The sequence below is a fragment of the Ceratotherium simum genome, chromosome 12 (assembly GCF_057802395.1).
Source record: "Ceratotherium simum simum isolate JZ-2026a chromosome 12, ASM5780239v1, whole genome shotgun sequence".
Lineage (NCBI taxonomy): Eukaryota > Metazoa > Chordata > Mammalia > Perissodactyla > Rhinocerotidae > Ceratotherium > Ceratotherium simum.
This window is the reverse complement of record NC_141911.1, coordinates 58760416-58786146: the sequence shown is the minus strand read 5'-3', so window position 1 is coordinate 58786146 and position 25731 is coordinate 58760416. Positions and strand designations below refer to the sequence as shown.

Here is a 25731-nt window from a genome sequence, read left to right as displayed (position 1 = left end):
GTGTGTGTGTGTGTGTGTGTGTGTGCATGCACACATGTATGTATCTCTCTCTCTCTCCCTATAGTTTTATTTAAACATGCTGTGTGTGTGTGTGTGTTAGTCACCTTTGAATTCATATTTTCTTACACTGGGTTTCACATCCATCTCTGCAGTATTTTCGTGGTTCATTTTATTATAAAAAGCTGATAGCGTCTAACGTTTTTCAAGTGCTTTATAAGCATTGACTCCTACAGTCCTTAAATCAATCCTATGAGGTAGATATATTTGTTCTCATTTTATAATGAAGAAATGAGCCTTTGGAGAAGTAACATGATTCATCCAGGTATACATAATTATTAATAACAGTCTAAAGGTCATGCAGGAAGGTAAAATAATTACAGTCACATTCACAGACTAATTTCTTTACCAAGGGAAGTTGAAAGCCAGCATACCTGATTCCATCATTATTTTTTCACTTTATATCTGTACAACTGTCACAAGTTTAAAAATCATTTGGAGACATGTTTTTCATTTGATTTGTGATAAACAAGTCATCTGTTATTATCCTAATTTTATATAGTAGAAAATTGAAGCTGAGTGAGATTAAATAACTTTGCCTAAATCTCCTATCAAGGGAGAGATGCAGGGACCACACAGTGTACTGTCTCTCAGCTTATTTTGTCAGTTTGTTAGAAACAATTGCAACCTTATCAAAAAGCAATTTGTCAACTATTTGTTTTATAAATTTTATTCTCTAGAATCTGAAGCATTTAATAAGAACACTCTTGGGGTTCTTTGCTAGAAATATTACAGCTATGGGGGACATACTTCTGTCTGATTTACCTTCTTTAGACCCTGTTTGCCCAGCACCTTTCGAAGAGTTTGGGTTTCTGTATGTGAAAAATGAGTGTACAAAAAAAGTGTACAAGATTCTAGAAGTCAAATATTTATGTAAAAGGTAGATTATAAAGCTTATTTCATTTGTGCTTTCTACTCTGAAAAATAAGTGCCCCAAACTCTAGGTTAGCAATATTGTTATTAATGTTTCATTTGGCAGAAAATAAAATAAATGTAATGTAGTATATGGCATAATTCCTTACTAATATTAGCTATTAGAAATGTACAAAGTTTGTAATTGGGGTAGAACACAATCCCAAATTTATTAAGAATGCACTTAATTATAAACATTTGAAAGAATCTGAAGTTGCATCACTCTGAGAGTTGCCTATTTTACTACAGCCTAAAATAGACACACGTGAAAATCATTTTTGCCCATTTTGTACCATATACAAAATAAAAGTGCCCAGTGCAGCTTAGACTTTGTGACTTCTCACTGAAGAAGACTGCCAAATCAATTTTGCTCTCTTAATTTTTGATCAAAATACGATTGCTATCAAAGTGGCAAATGTGGAAGCATTTGCCTTACTCACAAGGATTTTTCGGTATATCTTTACTATAATACTCAACTTCAATTAGGGCCTGCTTTCTTTTCTTTTCTTTTTTTGCTGAGGAAGATTGGCCCTGAGCTAACATCTGTTGCCAATCTTGCCAATCCTCCTCTTTTTGCTGAGGAAGATTGTTGCTGAGCTAACATTTGTGGCCATCTTCCTCCACATTATATATGGCACACCGCCACAGCATGGCTTGATAAGTGGTGTGTAGGTCCGTGCCTAGGATCCAAACCTGCAAACCCTGGTCCAACAAAGCAGAGCACGTGAACTTAACCGCTATGCCAATTGGGCTGGCCCTAGGGCCTGCTTTCTATTTAATCTGTTTATTAACTAACTCTTGCCAGAAATTTCATGCTTTATACTAATCATAGGTCATATATTATATTAAAACTGATTGAGTATATCTTATCTGCTAATTCACTTAAATGTAAGCCTCATGAGAGCCATAATTTTGTTGTTTTTATTCACAGCTGTGTCATTAACCCCTAATGCAGTACACAAAGTAAATGGTCCATACATATTTGAATGAGGAAATAAATTTACTTTCACTTATAATGATACTTGTCCATGGTTCTAACACTACAACAGTGGTCATTAAAAATAAATATTACTCTAGACAAAATTTCAATTTTGAAATTAGCAGGTTACATAGTTAAATTTGTTTTAAAAGATTTCTCATACCTTATTGGCTACTGTTACTTAAAAAAAATTTTTTTTTTGAGGAATGGCCCATAATGTCAGACCAATAAAGTATTGGAGAATCTGAATATTTTTAACCTTTCTTCAGTATATTGATTTCAAATAGTATGTAGATATTTGTTTTTCCTCAGAGTTTGGTATTACTTATGTGAGCAAAAGATGTATTTAAAACTAATATAGTCAGTAGTGTTAATCTAATACTCTGATTTTGTTTGGCAGGTTGGTTCTTTTGAACATAATCTCACAACTGATCTTCTAAACCACTTGGTATTTGTACAGAAAGTGTTCATGAAAGAAGTTAATGAAGTAATACAAAAAGTGTCTGGTAAGATGATGTGGTACCTTATAGTATAGAATATATAGTAGGTTTTTATTCTCATTGGCTACATGATGTCCATGTATCTATGGTATGAGTATTGATCCTATCATTTAGATATAATTGTTGAATAACTCCCTGAAAATATGTGTTCCTTTTCTGGCTCTCTCACCTACAGATTCTTTTGCTTATTACTTTTGTCGTGTGTGAGATATACATTTACGATTCATCAACTTCACAAAGGAGTTTAGTGTATGTCTATTAACCAAACCAATCTTATTCATTTGGGGACAAAATTTAGATCAGTATTAACATTTCCACCTTAATCTATACCAGATGGTACTATATGCTGGCTACATGGTAAATCGTCTTTAGCAACCCTTAATATATTTTTCCTGTGCCTCAAGAATAGATTGTAATTGAGCTTCTTAATCACAGTTTTACATTTTAACAGGAAATACATGTTTGATTAGAAAAAGTTTAATTGGATTTTAATTCACAAGATAAAGTATTAAGAGGAAGTAGGGTGGAGAACAAGTATAATAATTCTGTGTATAATAATTCTTGAGGCTGAATATTTCCACCATGAATATAATCATGTTAAAATAATAGTTAAGCCACATCTATAAATTGGCATCAAGAGGATTTCCTCCATGTTGATAGATCGTTAATTTAATAAATTTATTAAGTATCTAAGTATTCAATTACAATTTTTATGAGTTCTGTGAATAACAAGAACAGGGTGCTCTGTCTGTGTCACAGGAGAAACTCATCTAGTCTAAGGAAGGAGAAAAGGCTTCGCAGAGGAAGTCATATCCAAAACCTTATAAACGAAGTCTAGTTTGGCAAAAAGGAGAAGTAGCGAAGCTGCAGGCAGAGTTTGTGAAGAGTGTTTGATAAAGCCCTAAAGGGGGAGACAGAGCTCATTGGGTTAGGGAATTAAATTATGTAGCAGCTGTGTGAGCAACAAATTTTCCTGGTTCCCATGGGCTGGTTCTGGTTGCATCCGAGATCAGGTACCTACTTAATGATCGTATTGAAGAGGCCCATCAGAGCTGTAGAATTTCACAAGGTAAGTCAAAAAAATATGTCAATTGGTAACGTTGGAATTTTTCTGAAAATGGTTGAATACAAACCATTAAGAAAGAAATAAAAATCCTTTCTGCTACGGAAGGTTCCTCTGCTTGGGGAACATAATGCAAGTTGTGATGTGGCCCATTTACCTGGTTAAATCACATGAGAACATTGTCTATGGTATGAAAATTGTTAAGAATATTTCAAGCTGGTAAATTTTTGTGAGTTCTAAAGAATAGTTTCAAGACTGTTATTGCTGAATATGTATAATTAAAAAATAAATTCTTGGGGCCGGCCCGGTGGCACAAGCGGTTAAGTGCGTGTGCTCCGCTGCGGCGGCCCAGGGTTTGCCGGTTCGGATCCCAGGCACGCACCGACGCACTGCTTGGCAAGCCATGCTGTGGCAGCGTCCCATGTAAAGTGGAGGAAGATGGGCATGGATGTTAGCCCAGGAGTGGTCTTCCTCAGCAAAAAAAAAAAAAAAAAAAGGAGGATTGGCAGATGTTAGCACAGGGCTGATCTCCTCAAAATACATAAATAAATAATTCTTACATTAACTAATCTTGTATCTCTCATGGTAAAAAGCTAGCATTGTAGAGTTCCTGGTATCAAACTGGCACTGTAAGTGCCCTTAAAGTGGTTTTGAGGAAAGAGAAAAGGCTTTTTTTAACCTTTGAATTGCAGTAAGATAGAAATTACAAGTATATCCCTAGATCTATGAAGAATGAGCTGGAAAAGAAGACTAGAAATGAATATTCTGACCATGAAGACTCGCTAATCACTGTGAAAGATAGAGAGATCAGATTATGATGCCGGAGTAATTTAGTGGCTGGGTCTGCTCCCTGAACCATTCCTTCCTGACTTGGGGGGAGCCATGAACCCTAGCTGGCCCCAGGGCCTCATGGAGCACAGATGTTCATCCTATCAAAACCGGGGAACAAACAGATTATTGAGAGGGAATATTTTGAACCCTGTGGCCAAGTTTCTTAGTATTCTAATCTCGGTATTGCTTCCCTATTATCCCATAATGTTCATAATTATTTTCCTTATTTCTTACACTTTTTTCCTCATACTTTTCTTTCATATTACATTTAGCTTTAGGATATTTTCTGTTGTGTGGGAATACTCATGTTCACAACAATCATCAAGTTTGTTAGGAAAATTCTTTTTCAAAGAATCAGTTCTTATAATCTTATTGCTCTTGGACTGCCTAGGTTTCAGAAAGATGTAGGTAAGCACAGACCTAGTAAACAGAAGAGATCTATTTTTGAGTATGTATAGCCATCTTAGAGAGAAACATATAAGGAGGTTACCTTAGAATTGGGCCAAGTATATATTTAATTCAAAACAAGGTAGAAAACTGTGGAGTTCATGTGACTAATATAATAGTGTCCCTGATATTTCTATAAACTAAAATGATTGTGTAATACATTTTGTAAGAGGTGAAGCTTTTGCTTTTAAATTTTAAGAATTTCTTTTTCTGAAACTAGATAAAAGATATTCAAGGTAGTGATAGAATAACACAAAACAAATAGGCTTTTTTAAAAAATAGACTTTATTTTTTACAGCAGTTTTAGGTTCACAGCAAAATTGAGGGGAAGGTACAGACATTTCCCAAGTACTCCCTGCCCCCAATCATTCATAGCCGTCTCCATTATCAACATCCCCCGCTAGAGTGGTACATTTGTTACAATTTATGGACTTACATTGACATACTATCATCTGTTAGCTGAGAATGAGATAGGAATTGTGGGAGTGTGAAGAAAATCATGAAGACTTGCAGGAGTTGTTGTGAAGAGTGTGTTGGAGAAATAACAGAAGATGAAGAGTTGGATCACCAAATGGCATAGGTCTGATTGCGTTCAGCATAACACTGAGTGTCTGCTAGGGTACTGCTTGCTGAAATCTGAAGATATATGGTCCCTGCCCTTGGGAATTTGATCTAATTGGAGAGATAGATACGTAGATAAATAAATAATAGAACAGAGATTTGTATTTTATGGTACATGTCACGGAGGAAGAAATGAGTAAATTCTGATTGTGGTACATCATGGAGGGATTTGAATAAATTAATATGTGATAAAGGACCTAGAAGAGCATTTGGCACCTAGTAAGCACTCAAATATTAACTCACTATCATTTGGTATTAGGGTCACTGCAGAGGTCTGCTTGGTTGAAAAGGTAGGAAATGAATAAGAATGGAACATGAGTGAGGGTCCAAAAGCATTTTAGGAAAGTGAGTTCAGGGAACAGTGATATAAGAGGGATGAAAAGGTAGAGAGAATAATGGTTTAATGTTTATGAATGGCGCTGAAAAGTAAGTTAGCCACCATCTACTAGGTCAAAGGAGTGAGTGAATGTGAGACTTCCAAATGATAAGACAATGAAAAAGGCATATTTGAATGAAGGTAGGGAATCAGAGAAATGAAAAGACATTTTAAGACCATGGAAGGTTTGTTAGTAGTAGATGGGAGATACAGACAATAGAAATGGGATGAGTAGATGATAGCTAGGAAAAAATAATTTATATATACATATATAATATATATATTATATATATATATATAGGGCTGTAGATAGGGTCATCAGTGATGATGCTTGGGTAATAGATGACTGTGGACTTGAAATAGAAGATGGAGAGAGGAAGTACTTAACTGTAAGTTGGAAGAAAAGGTAACCAGTGTGCTGTGCTGTAAATCTTAGAGTAGAATAATTCAGAGAGGGAAGGTGCAAGCATAAGGGCAAGCACTGAGCATGCACAGACACATATAGTCTACCTCTTCTTCCAAAATGAGGAATATATTGTAACTAATATGTTCTAGTATTATTGATCCACAAGTCTTTACTTTGGTCCCTGTCTCTCCATCCATATCATTCTTTCTTTCTCTTTCCTGTGTATGTATTCATACACAGATACATCTTTTTTTTTCCCTTTAGGTCAACTTGTGTGCCCTTGTCTACTTTTTCTGTCTTACCTTGGGTATACCTTTGGTCCATCTCTGCCTCTTGCTGTACCTTTCCTCTTGTTTTTTCTTTTTCTGTTCTAGTGGAAAACTAAAGTACATTTTTATCATAGTGCTAATTGAAATAGATTTTGACCCCTACTTTAAATTTTGAAAGCCCATAAAAGATTAATTTCTCTCTCAAACAAATAAAACCTGCTTTTTATCTGTTTGGTTCTTAGTTTTTTTGATACATCTGTGGTCCCTAATAGGAAAAAACTTCCCATCCCACCCATATATGCTCCCTGGGATGATGCTCAACTCAACATACATACAAAAAGATGAATCATTTTAAGATAGAATGTTTGAATAATAAACATGCAGAAAAGTTTTTTCATCAAGGGAAATAGAAGTTATAAGATATTAGAACATTGTTTCCTGAATACCATAATGCCTGGGCAACAAATGGTCTGTTAGTAGGAACTTGACCCCCAGGGTCCCTTCCCCCATTTTTTTTTTTTTAATTTATAGGACAAACTTTTGTTGTCACACTCTTTATTATTAGCACATATTATCTTAGTTTTCATTTCTCCACCTTTATTTTTTCTTTCATTCTTTTTTGTTTGCAGCACATCTAAACAAACAAGTTCACGTTTTTGATTGAAGAAATTAGTCCAGTGTACTTCTTTCCCTCAAACATATTTTCTTAGATGTATAGTCACATTTGATTTAATTATATGTACAATGCTTTAATTTAGTCCTTATAAAATATTCTTAATAAATGTCTATGTATGCAGTATTATCTCTGTCTTATATATGTCTCCCTCAGTGAAATGTGACTGGGCTGAAGTTTCCTGTTAAAGATTGAGTTAATGATTAATAAAAAAAAATAACTGTTTTATGGGGTTTTTTTTAATGCACAAAATAGTTATTTTCCTTTTAAAGAAATTGCTGCAAACCCTCAATTATTTAACTTCTTTTAGGTGGGGAGCAGCCTATTCCTCTTTGGAATGAACATGATGGAACCGCAGATGGAGATAAGCCTAAAATTCTCCTCTATTCCCTGAACTTGCAGTTTAAGGTAACTTATAAATAATAATGATACTTTCAGAAGTATTTTTCTAATTAATGTATGTTATAGAAAATTCATATGATACATAAATATACCAAATAGAAAATAAAAATGAAGTATAACCCTATCCACTCAGAGAAAAAGCTTTAACAATTGTTTGAACATCCTTTAGGACTTTTTTCTATATGTATTTTTATATATGCATATATTTGCATTTTAAAAACCCTTGGATGCCTTTCCATGTCAGAACATTTAGATCAACTTTATCTTCTTAAACAGCTGTACTCTATATTATACAATTGTAACAATTTATTTTATTACCTTCTGATGACCATTTTTAATTTTTCTGATTGTTATAAATTACCCTGCAAGACATATTTTGTACACTTGTCCAATTAACAATACCTTAATAGAAACCTTAATGTTTCCAATATTTAAGATACTAGTGTTCTTAAAAATAAAAATCATTCTTAGCAAATAGTTATTTAATTATAATTAATGTATTTAACTCATGAACAGTCTAGATTTTAAATACAAAATACTGAAGTGAAAGTTAGTAGCTAAAACAGTCCCTACTAACATGAGAAATTAAAGAATGTTGACAGTTTTATCAGCTCAGTAGGTCTCCTATTTATGTTTTAAAACATGGCTTTTATATCATGTATTGAGAGATTTCATTTGAGTGGCTGGACATTGTTGACTTAAGATTCCTTTTTTCCTCCTAACATGATCTGCTAGGGTATTCAAGTAACGGCCACAACTCCATCAATGAGAGCTGTGAGATTTGAAACTGGATTGATTGAACTGGAGCTTTCGAACCGACTTCAAACCAAAGCTTCCCCAGGAAGTAGCAGCTATCTGAAACTGTTTGGGAAATGCCAAGTGGATTTAAATCTGGCATTAGGACAAATTGTCAAACATCAGGTGAGTGCAGAATATGTTGATATTAGAGCTGTGGCTATTAAATTTTGCACATCAATTTGAGCTACTTTAAGTACTTTAAGTATTACTATACTTACAAAAGTATATTTAGTTTATGTTCCTAAAATTTCTGATTATAAATTCTAATGAACACTCATTTAAGAAGGGCTTTACAATTTTACCTTGTTGTTTCATTGTTTATTTTGGTGTTACATTGTTACAGTTTAGTGCAGATGCAATCACATGAAACTTAATCCAGTATCTTCATAAATATTTGCTTATAATTTCTCTTTCTTTTGTTAAACATTTTTTATTTCAATGCTTCCTACTAACATTGGTCAGTTCTTAAAATATTACTAAATTTCTTAGCTGCCCTTTGTAATATTGGCACGTTTTGCATACCATAATGTTAAACATATAAAGTTAAAATATATTTATCTACAGCAGGTAATCAGACTCTATGTAATAAAAAGTAACTTTTGCAGCTCATTGGGGATTTTTGTTGTTGTTGTTTTTGTTTTTATTTTGCTAAATTATGTAGATTTTAACCTTTTTTCCTTCTTTGGTTTGAAGAACTGAATAAAAGAATACCAGTCATACTTTCAAAATTGAATGGCTATATTAAAGATTATGTGGAGGAATAAATGAACAAAAATTTCTTGTCATCTCTAGAAAAACAGTAATTTTTTAAAATGAAAACACATTATAAAATGGGAAAGGATCTAATTATCTTGAAACATTTAATACATTGCCATTCAGAATATGGGTCTCATCCTAGCTTTTGTATGAACTTTATGTATGACTTCAGATTTTATGTACCCGTTCATATTGTATATTTCAAGTGTTTATGGTATGGGGTATAAGATATAAAATTGACAAATGAAATTGAGAAAAATGTACTGTAGTTCTTTTGGTGCACAATACCACATTAATGGTGTTAAAACTTTTAGTTTTGTTTTCAATTAAAACGTTTTCCATTATTTGATTTTATTGAGCTTTTAATTTTATTTTAGGTTTATGAGGAAGCTGGTTCTGATTTTCATCAAGTGGCCTATTTTAAAACCCGAATTGGATTAAGAAATGCCCTCCGAGAAGAAATCAGTGGTTCTTCGGATAGGGAAGCTGTGCTTATTACTTTGAATAGACCAATTGTTTATGCACAGCCTGTGGCTTTTGATAGAGGTAAGATCAAGTCCATCAGTACTATCTTATGGATTTAGAAGTGTTTGGTAATGCTAGATAAAAATCATCTGTAGTTTACCAGTGTAAATGCTTGATAGCTAAATGTCTCCTAAATCTGAAATGTGAGCATCCAAAAGGTTTCTTGCTTATTCTTTTCAGTTCTTTTTGTAATACATATTTTATTTTATTTATTTATTTTTTTTGTGAGGAAGATCAGCCCTGAGCTAACATCCAATGCCAATCCTCCTCTTTTTTGCTGAGGAAGATTGGCCATGGGCTAACATCCATGCCCAACTTCCTCTACTTTATATGGGACACCGCCACAGCATGGCTTGATAAGCGGTGCATCAATGCACACCCGGGATCTGAACCTGCGAACCCCGGGCCACCAAAGCGGTGTGTGTGCACTTAACCACTGGGCCGGCCCCTGTTCCTTTCAGTTTTTAAAGTTATTTTACTTTTTAAAGTTATTTGCTTTCTACTTGGATATATAGGAATGTCTGATTCAGAATTTTAATTAAAAAGCGAAGTATTTTTAGTTGGATAATTAATGCACCCATTTGTTTTGGCACTGTCTTTATTCTACAGACATTTATTGTGTAATGTCTAGAAAAGGAATACAAATATGGAAAACAGGATCCCTGCTCTCGAGGAACTCGCAATTCAGTTGGAAGCAGGGCAAAGTAGACTACAGAGTGGGGTTAGAGATACATATTCGAGGATATGAGGAAGTCTCTTAATTTTACCTGTGTTTCTTAGAGGAGAAGCTCATTCTTCAGATTCAACTTGGAGTTAGGAGTTCACCAGGGAGAGAAGGAAATGAAAGCTTGTCTCATTTGCCTTTGCATCCCAGGCCTAGAACAGTCCCTGGCATATAGTAAGAACTAAATAAATATTTACCAAATGAGAGAGAATATGAACGAATATATATGAGTACAGAGGTCTAAGAAAATATAGCAGCAGCTTTCATAAAAGAAAATAATGGGAAATAAGACTGAACAGATTGATAGAGTTTAATTAATGTAGATTGGTCAAATATGTTGGAATTGTATTTTAGAAGCAATAAAGAACCATTGATGGGGGCCGGCCCCATGGCTTATCGGTTGAGTGCACACGCTGCGCTACTGGCGGCCGGGTTTGGATCCTGGGTGCGCACCGACGCACCGCTTCTCCGGCCATGCTGAGGCCGCGTCCCACATGCAGCAACTAGAAGGATGTGCAACTATGACGTACAACTATCTACTGGGGCTTTGGGGAGAAAAAGGGAAAAAAAGGAGGAGGATTGGCAATAGATGTTAGCTCAGAGCTGGTCTTCCTCACAAAAAAAAAAAGAACCATTTATGAAGCCATTTAAGATTTAAATTGGTGGTAGGCATTGTCTGGTGATAAGATCAATTTGTTAGAAAACTGCCCTTTTGGCAGTGTTATGGATAACATTTTATTTTGCTAAATCAGTGCACATTTTTTTCATTTCTCGTCTCACCAGCTTCTCATCAGCTTTCAAAACCTCTCTAAAGTACTTTCTACTCTTTATGTCTATGATATAACGCTTGCTTTTGCTTCTGCTTCTCTGACCTCTCCATCTGTGTCTCCTGTTTAGGCTCCTCCTTCTCTGTACTGCATTCAATGAAAGTTTTCCTTAAGCTTTCATTCTTGTTACAAACTCTAATGTCTTCAACCTCTCTCTCTCAATTACATCTTTTTAATTTATACTCCTAGTATTATGTCCCTCTCCTTCAAGAATTTTTAGCATTAGTAACAGAAAGCTCTGCAAGGTCAGAGACCACGTCTGTTTTCATTTGTTATTCCATCCCAGTGCCTAGCATGGAATAGGCATTTCACAAATAATTTGTTGAATGAATGAATGGACCTGGATTTTCTTCTTCCTTCTGCCATTATGCAATTGCTTATGTTCTGCTTCTTTTCTTCATCTGTCAAGTTGACTATGTCCTCTTAGATCTTTTCTAATTCTAATGCTACAATTTTCTGGTAGTAATTTTTATTAATCAATGAGATTCTGCAGCTATTGAGGTTTACTTGCCGTATAGCTTCACAGTTTTGATTTTAATTTTCTTTCTGCCTTGTCTTAATTATCAAAAGCTGTGCTGTTTTGGCTGAATTATAAGGCTGCCTATGACAACTGGAATGAACAACGAATGGCTTTACATAAGGATATTCATATGGCTACAAAGGAAGTAGTAGATATGCTCCCCGGGATCCAGCAAACATCAGCCCAGGCCTTTGGGACTCTCTTCCTCCAGCTCACTGTGAATGATCTGGGAATTTGCTTGCCTATCACAAATACTGCCCAGGTACAAAAAATCGAATCATAATCCAAGGTTAAGAGCCAGACATTTCTACTAACAGTTTCTGTGTATATGGAATATAACAATAAATTTTTCAGGAGAAGAGTTTATAACTTGAGTTTAGTAAATAGCAAGTAAGACTGAACTCCTTCAACCATGATTCATCTACAGTGTATTAAATATGAGTCTCATGAGACTTTTCTCTGAAGCACTCTGATGTACCTCAGAATAGTGATGAAATGACTCCCATCTGATCACTCTTCATTTTTACTTTGCCAGATAAGCAGCTTAGTTTTTGGAATCTTTTTATTGTTTTGTTTTTTAGCAAAGAAACCTTTGGTATATACTTGTTAATAAAATAGAAACAAAAGGATGTTTAAGAATACTATTTAATAATGTTTAATAACCTCATCTAAAATAGGGTAGGGAATTCCAAAATGCTTTAAACTAATAGTTAATGGTAATTAAACTTCCAAGTTATGTGTACACCCAGATAAAGCAAGAATTTTCTCTTTGTAATTTAGGATGCATTCTCAGGAATACATATTTGCATGCACATGTGTATGAGAAGAAAAGGCTATGAACCCCTGAGAGGTCAAGAAGTTACAATTATAACAAATACAGAAGTCTATATTTTACTGTTGTAATTTACCTTACATAACCTGTAACCAGTTGTTGAGTGAATTTACCTTTTAGTAAATTCATTTAACAAGGCAGTGTTAAGAAAAACTCTGGGTTGGGGATTGGCAACATGTGGTATGTTTATGTCTCAGGAGTTGAAAAATGGTAATTTTTTAATGGCATGATGGACAGAACTCAAGAAGGCTGTACACGTCAGAGGTGGTTGTCATAATGAGAACACTACCCACAACTAAAACAGAAGCTTGAGATAGAAAAGTATGTAATTAGACTTTTACAAGTTTAGTTTAAAAAAATGGATACGGAAATTGTATTTCACTTGAGCAATTTAATTTTTAAAAGTAAGCATCTTTCTAGGCTGCTTTTTAATGAAGCTTTCTAGGCTTGACTCTAGATTATTGTTTCTATGAATCCTATGAGGATTTTCAAATTTAAAAATTGTCTCCTTCTGTTTTATGCCTTCTTTAATATATTTTGCAGTCTAATCACACTGGAGACCTTGACACTGGCTCTGCTCTAGTATTGACTATTGAAAGTACTCTCATCACTGCTTGCTCTTCAGAGTCTCTGGTTAGTAAAGGACATTTCAAAAACTTCTGTATCCGATTTGCTGATGGCTTTGAGACATCGTGGGATGACTGGAAACCAGAAATTCGTGGGGATCTAGTGATGAATGCTTGTGAGTGTCTTTTATTTTCTCTATAAGGTTTAGAATTTTTAAAAATTAAAAAAAAGCAAACCAGTGTCTTCATTTGTAAAACTAAAGGATGTTCAGATATAGGAATGTCATTGGACATTGTGAAATAAGGGCTATTTCTAGTTAAAGATATCAGAATATTTGTGAAAAACTGTAGCTTTCAGTAGTTTTGGTAAGTAAACCAACTAGGCATTCTCTTTGATGGTATAACATTTGAACACTGAACATTGTATAACGTAACATTGAAGGTTTGCTCACTCGCTGATTTTTCCCATAATTGATTCGTGAATGACCAGATACAGCATCTTTGTTCTGTGGGGATCTTGAAAGGAAGTGATAAATGTGTAAGATACAGTTCATCATATAACATAGAACAGTTGTAGATAACCAGGAGCAAGAACTCCAGCCTTAATTAATATTGACACGAATAAATCCACATGTCCAAATTTGTAGGATACAGAATGTAACTTGTGTGAATTCCTCCAATTCAATAATACTCAAGGTTGGGAATAACTAAAGCTGTGTTTATACGCTATTTTGAAGGTATAGAGGTTTATTTTTATCTATATTAATATTTTAAAGATTTTATTTATTTATTTTTTCCCCCCAAAGCCTCAGTAGATAGTTGTATGTCATAGCTGCACATCCTTCCAGTTGCTGTATGTGGGACGCGGCCCCAGCATAGCTGGAGAAGCGGTGCGCGCCCGGGATCCGAACCCGGGCCGCCAGCAGCGGAGCTCATGCACTTAACTGCTAAGCCACGGGGCCGGCCCTATATTAATATTTTAAATATTATAGCAGAGTTGATAAAACTTCACTAATTTTAATAATGGAGGAAAATTATATTTGAGGAATCAAAGGTTGTGAACTAAAATTCCTCAGTCAATCTTGTAAGCCAAAATTAGTACTTAATTACTTTTCGGAAGGTAATATGCCATTGTTTACGCAATTTTTTCCCCTCTCCACTGAGCGAAAATCTTCTTTCTGTTTGGGGGCGGGGGGGGGGGAGTTCTTTGAGGAATGGGAAACCTTTCCATTATTTTAATATCAAAAATTGAAGTTTTGGCATTCAATGTTGACTTAAAACTTAGATAAAATTATAGGTGAAATTCTTGGTTTTGAATGCTTTGCATTTACGTAATTCATAGGTAAAATACTAGGATTTATTTGAATTGTTTCAGGTTACTAAGCAGACTTGATGCCAAAGTACTCATGCCTAATATCCAAAAGACTGAAAATAGCCTTCATCAGAAATCTTTACAAATAGTCATTTTACACAGTTGTTATTTATATATTTAAAAGTCACTGTAACTGTCTTTGTGTTTTTTCTTTAAACAAAATAAATTTAAACCTACTGATTTTTATTAAGATGACATCTTTGCCATCATTATAGTCATTTTTATGGATAGAATAACTTTAACAAAGGGAAAATGCGTAAGAAATATGCTTCTGACTAAACGTCAAAAACACACATTAAAAGATATAAATAATTAAAAACTCAGCACCTCAGTGTATATATTACACCAACAAAGTAGTGCACAGACATGCTGATAATTGTGATAATCATAATTGATTTGGGTTTTTGGAGGGTATTAAATGACTTGTTTTTGTAATGGTTTTATTGTTTAGTGTCTTGGGAGGGAGGCATAGGAAGTGAGTAGAATAGTTGTTTTATTGGCATAATTATAAAAATTCTAAATGATAAAATAGACAAATTAGTTTACTACTTTGTAGTTTTTATTAGTAGTAAGTATACTTGGGTATAACTGACATTTAGTATTTTTGAAAAAAAGAGTTGAGTATAGGGTAGAGAAATAAGGAACAGTAGAATTATGCCTTAGGATTTTTTTACAGATCACTGTAAAATCATGCCCTAGGAAAAGGATAGCCCAGTGAAATTTCCTCTCTAGGTGATAATGTTTTTTGGGAAATGCAGTAAAAATTAAAAAGGACAATCTGTAGGAAGAGTTCAGAGGACCATGTAAGTAGATAGTAAAGTTTAGACCCTTTACATTAGCATATATTTTTTAAAAATATGTAAACCATTAGAAGTTTGAAGGACTCAAAGCTCTCTGTTAACACCCAGGGAGCATTCGGTCTTAGAGCAGGAAATTGCTGTCCTGTATTCAGACTAATGGTTGGCCCAGCTCAGTGTCGTCTCTGACACAGAGACCAAGGGTACTATGGGGAAGAGCCTAGTTGGTTTCCTACTCCTCACTTTCAGAAGTCCAGTCTGCTCCTAAAAATCTTAATATTCCTTATTAATTCATCATGGGTGTGTATTCTATGAATGTATATACTCTTTTTTTAAAACTTAATTTTTAAAAATTCTCTGACACTTATTGGAATTGCAAGTCACTAACGTTTTCTATCCTTTTTTTATTTACTAGTTCTTCCTTTCATTGGCTTCAATTATGTTACTCACATTGCAAGGGGTTTTCTTTTCATTCTAGCATTCCTAGATTTGAAAGAGTAATCTAGGTTTCTTTTGCTCTGATTTATAACCATGACTATGAAAGGTGAATTGGGTCATCTTTTACCCCAAAACAAGATCTAATTCTTTCTTATTTTATAATTTGTATGTGAGGCACAGATAGCATATGGTTCAAAAATATAATTTAGATTTTAGAGTTATTGGCACTATCTTAAAAAAAAACATATAATAGAAATTGTACTTAACAAATAGACCGTTTCTCCCAAAATAAGTTGTAGTGTTTCTACAACTCAGATTTGAGTAATATTTGCATACCAATATAGGGTATGGAGTGAATTGCAGAAAGAAATTTAAGATGTATGTCCTATCGGGTTTAGATTGAAATTTGTTTTCCATTAAGGATTATTGAGAAAAGGTCTTAATTCTATCATTAGACTTTACTTTGTTTAAAAGTTATTTCAAGGATGATACGCCTTTCACTGTTTAAAGTTGTTGATTTAACTAACTTCTTTTTTTGAAGCTGGAGTTATCAGATTAAAGCTAAGTGGTAGTAAACGTTTCAAAGTTAGTGCCAGATATGTTCTGGAAATAGGTCGATGACCTTATGAGATTGACATCATGGCAGCCAATCATTTTTTTCTCATAAAATGTTCCTTGTCAAAGGAAATGACAAGGCTGATGAATCATGTCTGTGACCTAATGTGGCACTTCTTAGTTATCAAAAAATCAGTTTTATGTCGTTTGCATTCTCAAAGTGCCATTCATTCATGATAGCACAAATTGTCGTAGCATGCAGAAACTAGAGTTCAGAGACAGGGAAATCACATGCAGAATGTGAAGATAAAACTGCAGTTACTTCTTAAAATCATAGCATAAAATACTGGGAAATATGAAATAGATATTATGAGCCATCTAAGGTAGCCCTTCCATCCTGCAGATTAGAAACTGAAACCAAGAGACACTAGTGATTCTATTTAGATAATAATCTTTGGGTGAAAAATTGCAGTACAGTATTTAATCACAAGCGTAATTTTATTGAAAATTTTTTTGGGGTGATTTTTATGCAGGTGTAGTTCCAGATGGCACCTATGAAGTATGTTCCAGGACTACAGGACAAGCGGCAGCTGGTAAGTTCACATTTGGTATTACTCTTGCGACATACGTCCAGTAGAATTCTGCCTTTATATATGTATTTTTTGCCTTTGTATTGCCTTTGTATTAATAGAGCGAGAGTATCTTCTAACTAAACTAATTCTGGTGTACCCTAATTTTAAAAGCTATTTTGCAGTAATATTAGCGTATTTTTATTTATTTAACAATTATTAGTTAGACACCTGCTGTGTACAAGATACACTGCCAAATGTTTTGGGAAAGTCAAAGATGAATAAGATATACTTGCTACTCTCTATAAATTTAAATTCTAATAATATAATTAAGGCTCTGCAGCATAATTAAATGGTAATAAGTGATAAGTACAATAAAATATAAAATTTCAGTTGCTGTCAAAATTTACAGGAGGGAGAGAAAATTTTCAAATTTGGAAGGATACTAGGATCAGAGAAAGCTTCATGGAAGAACAAGCATTTAAAGAGGGACTTGAAAGATAGATAAAATTGTTTCTTAAAGCAAAAACTAGGAGGTACAGGTCAGATAAAATTCAGGCCGAGAGACTAGTATCACTCGTGATGTCAAAACACAGTGTCTGGTTAGAGATGTTGAAATTGGCTGGAACAAGATTATATGAAAAATAAGATGGGAAAAGTCTTAAATCCCAAAATAAGGAGTTTAAACTTGATTTGGTGAACAGTAGGAAAGCCAATGAATTTTTTTTTAGCAAGAAAGCAGATAGTGACACTTTAAAGGGACACTTTCAAGTATTAGAAAGGAAAAAAACCTAGGAAGCTGGTTAGGAGATAACTATAGAAGCAATAACCTGTCTTGACTAAGATGATAGCACAGTGTAAATTTTTATTATTTTTGCTTGGTATAAAATTAAGGTAAGCTAAAGGGAGGTATTTATTTAAGGACTCTTAAAACGTTGAGGGGCTGGAAGCTGATTAAGGTTGGTAGATTTCCTTTCTCTCCTTACTGTTCCCTCTTTTCCTCCCCAAGTCTCGTGGCCTCAGTGCTCATCCTCAGTACCTTGTCACAGAAAGCAGCAAGGCTGACAGTCCCCACTGACAGAGAACTGAAAAGGGTAGGAAATTTCCAGGAGTAGTGTTAGAAGGAAAGGGTAATGACTGAGGTAAACATACATATGGGAGAAAGGTCATGTAAAAGTCTTTGTCAGGACTCTTGTTTGTAAGTGACAACAACCCACTCAGACTAACTTAACCAAAAGGGGGACCTTAATAACGGGAGATTTGCAGATCACAAGTAAACTTAGGAATGGCTATGTCAGTGAAGAGGAGGAACTATGTCCATTCAGGGGCCCTCAGGAACTACTGGAACCAATATCCCAACCATCACCAGGACTCTTTCCAGCTTTGGTCTTTGCTCCTCTCTGACCGCTTCATTCTTTCTTACTGCTGGCCTCCTCCTTACCCATGGCAGGAAACATGGCTGCCAACAGCACATGAGCCTCCTTTCCTCACCCTCAATCATGAGAGAGGGACCAGTCTTTTCTCAAGTCCAGGGAAGGATTCTTAGTTTTCCAACTTTGACCCTCTCCTGAACTAATTATTTAATTAATTCTGGCTAATGAGTGAGGGTCATGGCAATTCCTGCTACAGCCATGGGAAGGCAGGTAGATCAACTTGGAGGTGGAGAGGAGTGAATCCATGGTTCATAGGAGAAAGAGGGTGCTGCACAGAGGAAACAACAGATACATACTCTATAATAGGGAAACCAATCTCTGAGTCTGAGGTTTCTGAAAAATCTAGCTGTGAGAGACATTAGTTATCACACAGGGCCGTCATCCATTCTATTCCTTCCATGTAGAACTATTTAAATTTCTATTCTCAAGACTTACCAAAAATGACACTTCTTTATTGAAACAGAAAGTAGTAGTGCTGGAACCTGGACACTCAATGTGTTGTGGAAAATGTGTGGGATTGACGTCCACATGGATCCTAACATTGGCAAAAGACTTAATGCTCTGGGCAATACCCTGACAACACTGACAGGAGAGGAGGACATAGATGACATTGCTGATCTAAATTCAGTGAACATAGCCGACCTGTCAGATGAGGATGAAGTTGATACTATGTCTCCCACTATCCATACTGTAAGTAAACTCACTGTTAGACTTTTTCAGGACTGGCTTTTACCTAGAGACAGGGATATTATTAACTCAGTGTTATTTATTATATTGTAGTTCCTAATTGTAGAGGAAGGAAGGGAGTGGTGGTTCTCTCTGTCTACATTTTATAATATAGTTTTTTAATTTCATAATATTGTCTTTTAATTGACTTGTTTGTTTTATAATGACTGTCAACCAACTTGTGCCTTAACCTACTAGTAGGTAACTACTAACATTAAAAGCAAAGTGCAAGCCAATCTGTAGAGACAGAAAGTAGATTGGGGTTGCCTAGCACTGGGAAAGTTGAGGAGGTTGGGAGGGGGAACGAAAGAGACTGCGTATTGTTACGAGGTTTCCTTTGGGCGGTGGTGAAAATGTTCTTAACAGATTGTGATGATGGTTGCATAACTTTGTGAAGATACTGAAAACCACTGAATTGTACATTTTAAATAGGTGGACTTTATGGCATGTGAATTATATCTCAATAAAGATGTTAAAAAATGAAACTTAAAAGCGAAGTGCACGCACATGAAATGAAGTGTGCATTTTTAAAATATGTATTTCCATCTATACTGTACATTCTATAGTATCAAATTATTTGGTAGTTAAAAAGAAAGTTACTCTCTGCTTTCATTCTGGTATTGATTTTTAAAAATTTTTTAAACATCTTTTAACTGTTGTATCATAAAATAGTTGCGTTCTTGGAAAGAAATTTTTTAAAAAATTAATGTTACTGTTTATCATTTAGAGTTCAGATGGAAATTCAGTAAGTGGAGATGGCCACAAACTCACCTTTGGGCAGCGACTTGTAAATCACCTCCTAGGCCTGACGCCCCCACATCAGCGCTATTCTGTTCCTGCAGAGTATCTGTGTGACCCCAAGATGTTGGGCTCCCCTCAGTCTAGCCAGTCCCATTTGAAAGCATGCAGAGCTCACTCATGGGGAAACGTAGGTAGCAACTAAATAGATCCTTATGAAAATGAAGGGATTTGAATCACTGGAGAACTCCAATCATCTTACTTAATATAGATGGCTTTGATTCTTGCATGCTTCCTTTGATTTAAGGTGTTACTTTTGTGATAGTATAGATTTGCTCTGTGACCTGAGGGTGGTATTGACAGACATGCTTTTGATTTTTCAGGAAGCTGTAGATTATCGAAGACAAGGAGCATCGTCTAGCCAGCTAGGAGAACTTAGAGGAAGAAAAATTATGAAGCGTATAGTGGATATCAGAGAACTGAATGAACAGGCCAAAGTAATAGATGATCTTAAGTATGTATCATGATTTTAAATTTAATATTGGTATTCCCTAATAATAGAATCATAGTATTTTAAATGTAGGGGAAACTGGATTTGAGCCAGTACTACTCCTTTAGCTTATAAATGAGATCAAGAAGGTCCAGAGGGGCTGGCCCGGTGGCACAAGCGGTTGAGTGCACACGCTCCGCTGCGGCAGCCCAGGGTTTGTCGGTTCAGATCCTGGACGTGCACCGATGCCCCGCTTGTTAAGCCATGCTGTGGCGGCATCCCATATAAAGTGGAGGAAGATGAGCATGGATGTTAGCCCAGGGCCAGTCTTCCTCAGCAAAAAAAGAGGAGGATTGGCATTGGATGTTAGCTCAGGGCTGGTCCTTCTCACAATAAATAAATAAACAAACAAACAAATAAATAAATATTAAGAAGGTCCAGAGAAGTTTGGTAATTTGCCTGAGATCATAATTCATTAGTGATAAGTTAGGCCTGAAATCCTAGTCTGGTGCTCATCACAACTCCCCATTCTGAGAAGTTCATGACTGACTTTATATCACATGTACGTGTCTTTACATGTGTGTATACACTTACATGTATCTTCACATGTGTATATAAATGTATGTATTAGTCTTTTGCTAACATTAGTATTTCTGGAATGCAAATTTTTAAGAGGGGAAACAAATTTAGCATCTATGAAGTATCGTGCATTTGACATGTTATCTCAATTTAATCCTCATGACATTTCTGTGAGATTAGATGGCATTATCCAAACTTTATAGATGAGAAAACTGCCTCAGAGAGGTTAAAAAAAGTAGAATTTCAACTTGTATGTGTCTGAATTCAAAGTTCATGTTTTGTTTTGTTTTGTTTTGTTTTTTGCCTGCCTATATTGGTGGTTCTCTAGACCTGGAGGTGGGGGTAGGGTGAGTTGAGATGCGGAGTAGGTGGTAGCAATTCTTTTTTCCTTGTTGCTTGCTGGATAGTACTGATGATGTAATGCTTCCTCCATAAGACTAAATATTCTTTTTGCCAAACTTTGAAATTCTTGTTTTCCCGGAAAGTGTGACAGTCACGCCTCATGTTTTCTGATCTTCATATACTTGCACCTGTGTTTTTTTGTATTCAAGGACTTTACACAAACATATGTATTTTGTGCAATGAAAAGTATTACCTAAAAACTTGTCGGTAAATTAATTATGATACAGTGATTCACATTTTCCTGTTGACTTACATTACAGTTTGAGTTTTGTTCTCAGGGGAAAAAATGACTTGAAGCAAAATATACTTCCTCCCCTAAAATCTTACCTGAGGCTTAAGTTATATGTAGACTTTTACATAGAGACATTCTTCCTCAGAGTGGGTCCATAGCTTTCATAAGATTGTCAGAGAGACTCTTGATGCAGAAATGGGTAACAACCTTTTCCTAAAATGTTAGAGCTTTTTTAGTTTGCCAGATATGAGTGTTAACTTTATGGAGGATTTTGGCCTGTGCATACATAATCTTCGATATTCTGCTCATTGAAAGAATTAAGAAGGAGCAAATAAAAATCAAGCTTACTTTGTTACTTCTTTACACAAATGCAATATTTGTTTTACATCCAGAAAATTAGGTGCAAGTGAAGGAACCATAAACCAGGAAATCCAACGTTACCAACAGTTAGAATCTGTTGCTGTGAATGACATTCGAAGAGATGTTCGTAAAAAATTACGGAGGTCCAGTATGCGAGTGAGTAACATTTAAAGCAGAATTTTATTAAAGCAGAATATTTTTTTATTTTTTACTTTACAAAACTTTATGATGATATGTACGTTGTTCTCTTTCTTCCTCTGTTGCTGGTGATAATACCACCTGATTTGGACGTCTCCTGTCTACTATATACCAGGCAGTGTTTAAAGCACTTTATGTTTAGCAGCCCATTAAATTGATTCTTCAACAACCCTCTTCCCCATTTTAAAGATGAGAAAACAGACACAAAGGTCAAGTAATTTGACCAAGGTTATACAGCTAGTAATCCCAGTGAAGCCAAGACTCAACCCAAGCAGTGGGACTAGACAGTCTGTGCCCTCAACCACTGTGTTTTGTCTGCCTTTCATGAAGTCATACTTTTCTTTTTAGTCTCTAACTCAAATGTGAAGTCTTTTGAGATGTCCATTCTACCCCTACCTCATTCTCCACAGCTGACTTTACCTCTCAGCCACTGGGTACCCTCAGCACTTTATTCCTGTCTTTATTATTTGCAAGTTGAGTTGCCCTTACTAGAGGTAGAGTCTCATAAAGAACAAGTTAGTTATCTTTGACCCCACTACCTACCACATTTTCTGGGATTTAGTCCAATTGCTGAACAGTTGAAATAAATATATAGATATATTATAAATACACAGAAAATAATTCTAAAACTTACTCAGATAGAGTGGTAGGTTGCTTTGGGTCAAGGTGGTCTTGTTAGTGGAAAAATTACCTGTTAAAAAAAAGTTAATAGGTTCTTAACTTTTTTGTTGTTGTTGTTGTTAATAATCGAAACTCTTCATTTTTTACTAGAATAAGGTTTTTGGATGGCACTCCAATACGTAAAAAACAGGTTATATGAGAGCTGCTGGGGTCAGAAGAAGGGGGAAAAGTGCGGGGATTCAGGGCTCATCAGCTTTTGACCTTCCTTTCCTTGCTCACCCCCAAACTCCCAGACAACCTCATTTGAATACTGTTCAAAATTATTTATTTAAATTAAAGATAAAATCCACTTTGGGTTATTCATCACTGGCTTCTGAAGTAATAAATAGTGATGATGTGTAATGCATAGTTCTGTATTTAAAATTTTTGCTACTGTATACCTAACAATCATACAATATAATTAAAATATTGCTTGTGTACTGTTTACAAAGTAGTTAATACTTTGTAATTGACTGTCAGGAATAAAACTAGGTAGAGAGGATTAGGGAAATTATTGAAACTACATCTGTGTCTTAACATTTGTCTTATTTGGCATTTTCCCCCCAATTCCCTTCCAGTACTCTTGGATTTCAAATCTCCATTATATTAGAATCTTTTTAATATCTAGCCCCTAGCCACCAATTTGGAGAAGAGGGATTTGGAGTCAAGGAGAGTATTCATGTCACCACTTCCTTTCCTTTGTGTGGTAGAGTTCTGTGGTAGGGATGCCCTGGGGTGTAGCTCAGATAATTGGTGGTCTCTCCTCACTCCACCTTCTTTCCCTCTTTCCTTTTAATTTTCATTTTCTTTTGTTTTTAATCATTTCCTTTCTTCTCACTTTATTTTTGTACCCCTCATCCCCACTCCCAATGTTTTTCTTTTCTTTATTCTCTCAGGCTAGCTGGTGGCTCATATTTTTATTGTACAGCCCTCCGTACTAATTGACATTAGGACTAAAGAGTAGCTGATTCCTGCTCTCCTTTGATCCATCTATATTGTTAAGTGGCATTCAAAGTCACAATTTAAAGTAACTTGTTATTGACCTGGGGAAAACAAGCTAACTTGTTCAATAGTAGAATATTTTATTTGAAGTCAGATATTACAACAATTAACAACTGCCTAAAGTCACCCTTTTTCTCCCCCATTTCATTAGGCTGCTTCCCTGAAGGATAAGTGGGGTTTGGGTTATAAACCAAGTTATAGCCGATCGAAAAGCATTTCTGCTTCTGGAAGACCACCTCTTAAGCGTATGGAAAGGGCAAGGTAATATGTATTTCAACCAATGAAACAAGTAAGAAAATTGCTGACTCCTTTACTAAGGTCCACTACTTACTAATTCTGTTCTAATCGGGGAAATTACAAAATTAATTGCAAAAATGGACGTATTAGTCAAATATCAGTGGATACTGTCAAACTAAGACGTTTATTTGAGGAATTCTTCTATCACGTTTATACCACAATCATTGTGTGCATTTAGTAATGAAGTACATTGCTATTTAACAAGTTAGTGTGTAAACTTATAGACTATCCAAACAAATGAAAATGTACATATTAGTAGCTGCTGCTCTAAGTTTGTCATTTTAGAAAAGTTGATTACACAAACATTTAGCATATGAAAAAATGGAAATGGTACTTATCATTGAAGAAAAATACTGTTTTACTAGTAAATGAGCCCTATAAAGTAAGAGGTATGAATTCTTTTTTATATGGTTTAGTTTTATAAAATCTTGGGTTAATCAAAACCTTGAATTTTTTTTATGGGATGCTAAAGGTTAAGAAATGGAATATCAAAATTTCAATCCTTGGATAAGGTAAATATTTAGAAAGAGATTGCTAATGTTGTTAATCAGACTTTTATAAAGCTTAGGGATTTTTTTTAACACAAACATTAATATTTTATAACTTTATATTTTACTTTATATAGTTCTCGAGTAGGAGAAACTGAAGAGCTCCCCGAAATCCGTGTGGATGCAGCATCTCCGGGACCCAGAGTAACTTTCAATATCCAAGATACAGTAAGAGAGAGATTATTTTTTAGAGATAAACAGTGCTAAATAATTTTTAGTAATTACAAAATTATAGAAGTTATACAATTTTGAAATACTATTTCCAACCTACTATGAAAGTGTGGCTTGTGATGGTTGAAGTGTCTGTACATTACCAAATGGCATGGCTCTGCCCACGTGCCATCATTTGAGAGCCGTGCTGCAGGTGTGTGTTGTACATGTAAAGACTCCATACTGCTTACTCTTAGGTAAAAATGTTTTGTTGAATAATTTTTATTTCAAGTGCAAATCCACATTAAACTATGTCTTTTACACATGAAAATATGGAATGTTTATACTGTATCTATTTGTGTATTTTATGTATTTTATTATTTATGTGTTTTAGTTCAGAATATATAGAGATAATAGCAGAAACCAGAATTAAAAAGGGCAGCTTCAAAGCTGTATTCTAATTTTATAGCATGTTAAAATTTGTTAAAATGTTTGTTTTGTTTTTTGTATATTTGTTTTAAACCATTGTTTTTTATTTTTCATGAATTTTTATAAACTTTCTTATTTTAATTAAGTTGAAAAAACCAGTATGGGGAAGTACATCACAATCCAGCTGTCCTGGGGAAGGGTATTTTCAGGTACTTATTAAGCACAACATAAATTTTGCTTTAAAATTAATTATCCACCCTGAAAATCTGCTTTCATCAAGTCTTCCTCTCATTTCATACTAAACTCAGACTTCAAAAATATTTTATATACAGGTTTAAGATCGTTTGAATTCTTTTTCATCATGTATATTTCATAAGCTCTTTCACGAATATATTTTAGTTCTTTACTTGTTTATAGTTTAATATTAATTATTTAATCTCCAGAATTCAAAAAAGCCTAAATCAGCTTACCAAATTAACTCAACCAAATCATAAACCAAAAATGCAATTTTACTACAGTTACTTGCTAATCCTTAAGTGAATCTCTTTTTCCCGACGTTCTATTACAAAATAAATCTTTTCTTTAAAAAACAAATTAATTCAAACTAGAATCAAACCTATCTTAGAACAACAAATTAATCATGAATGTTATTTCTTTTGAGTCATTGGTATA

General features: G+C 34.7%; 1 protein-coding gene across 10 annotated transcripts in view; it reads left to right on the top strand.

The window, feature by feature from the left end:
- Positions 1-25731, top strand: part of BLTP1 (bridge-like lipid transfer protein family member 1) — a 195274-nt gene that overhangs the window by 133904 nt on the left and 35639 nt on the right. For 7 of the 10 annotated variants that reach the window (XM_014784542.2, XM_087437664.1, XM_087437665.1 and 4 more), the window contains 14 exons: positions 2349-2454; positions 7445-7542; positions 8272-8457; positions 9468-9636; positions 11737-11948; positions 13062-13260; positions 16780-16839; positions 18712-18938; positions 19702-19902; positions 20096-20226; positions 21808-21931; positions 23787-23896; positions 24558-24648; positions 25206-25268. In XM_014784542.2, coding sequence (XP_014640028.2) covers positions 2349-2454; positions 7445-7542; positions 8272-8457; positions 9468-9636; positions 11737-11948; positions 13062-13260; positions 16780-16839; positions 18712-18938; positions 19702-19902; positions 20096-20226; positions 21808-21931; positions 23787-23896; positions 24558-24648; positions 25206-25268 — 1977 coding nt within the window. The remainder of the gene's footprint in view (positions 1-2348; positions 2455-7444; positions 7543-8271; positions 8458-9467; positions 9637-11736; positions 11949-13061; positions 13261-16779; positions 16840-18711; positions 18939-19701; positions 19903-20095; positions 20227-21807; positions 21932-23786; positions 23897-24557; positions 24649-25205; positions 25269-25731) is intronic. The other 3 variants (XM_087437667.1, XM_087437666.1, XM_004426525.3) reach the window with 3 other exon arrangements.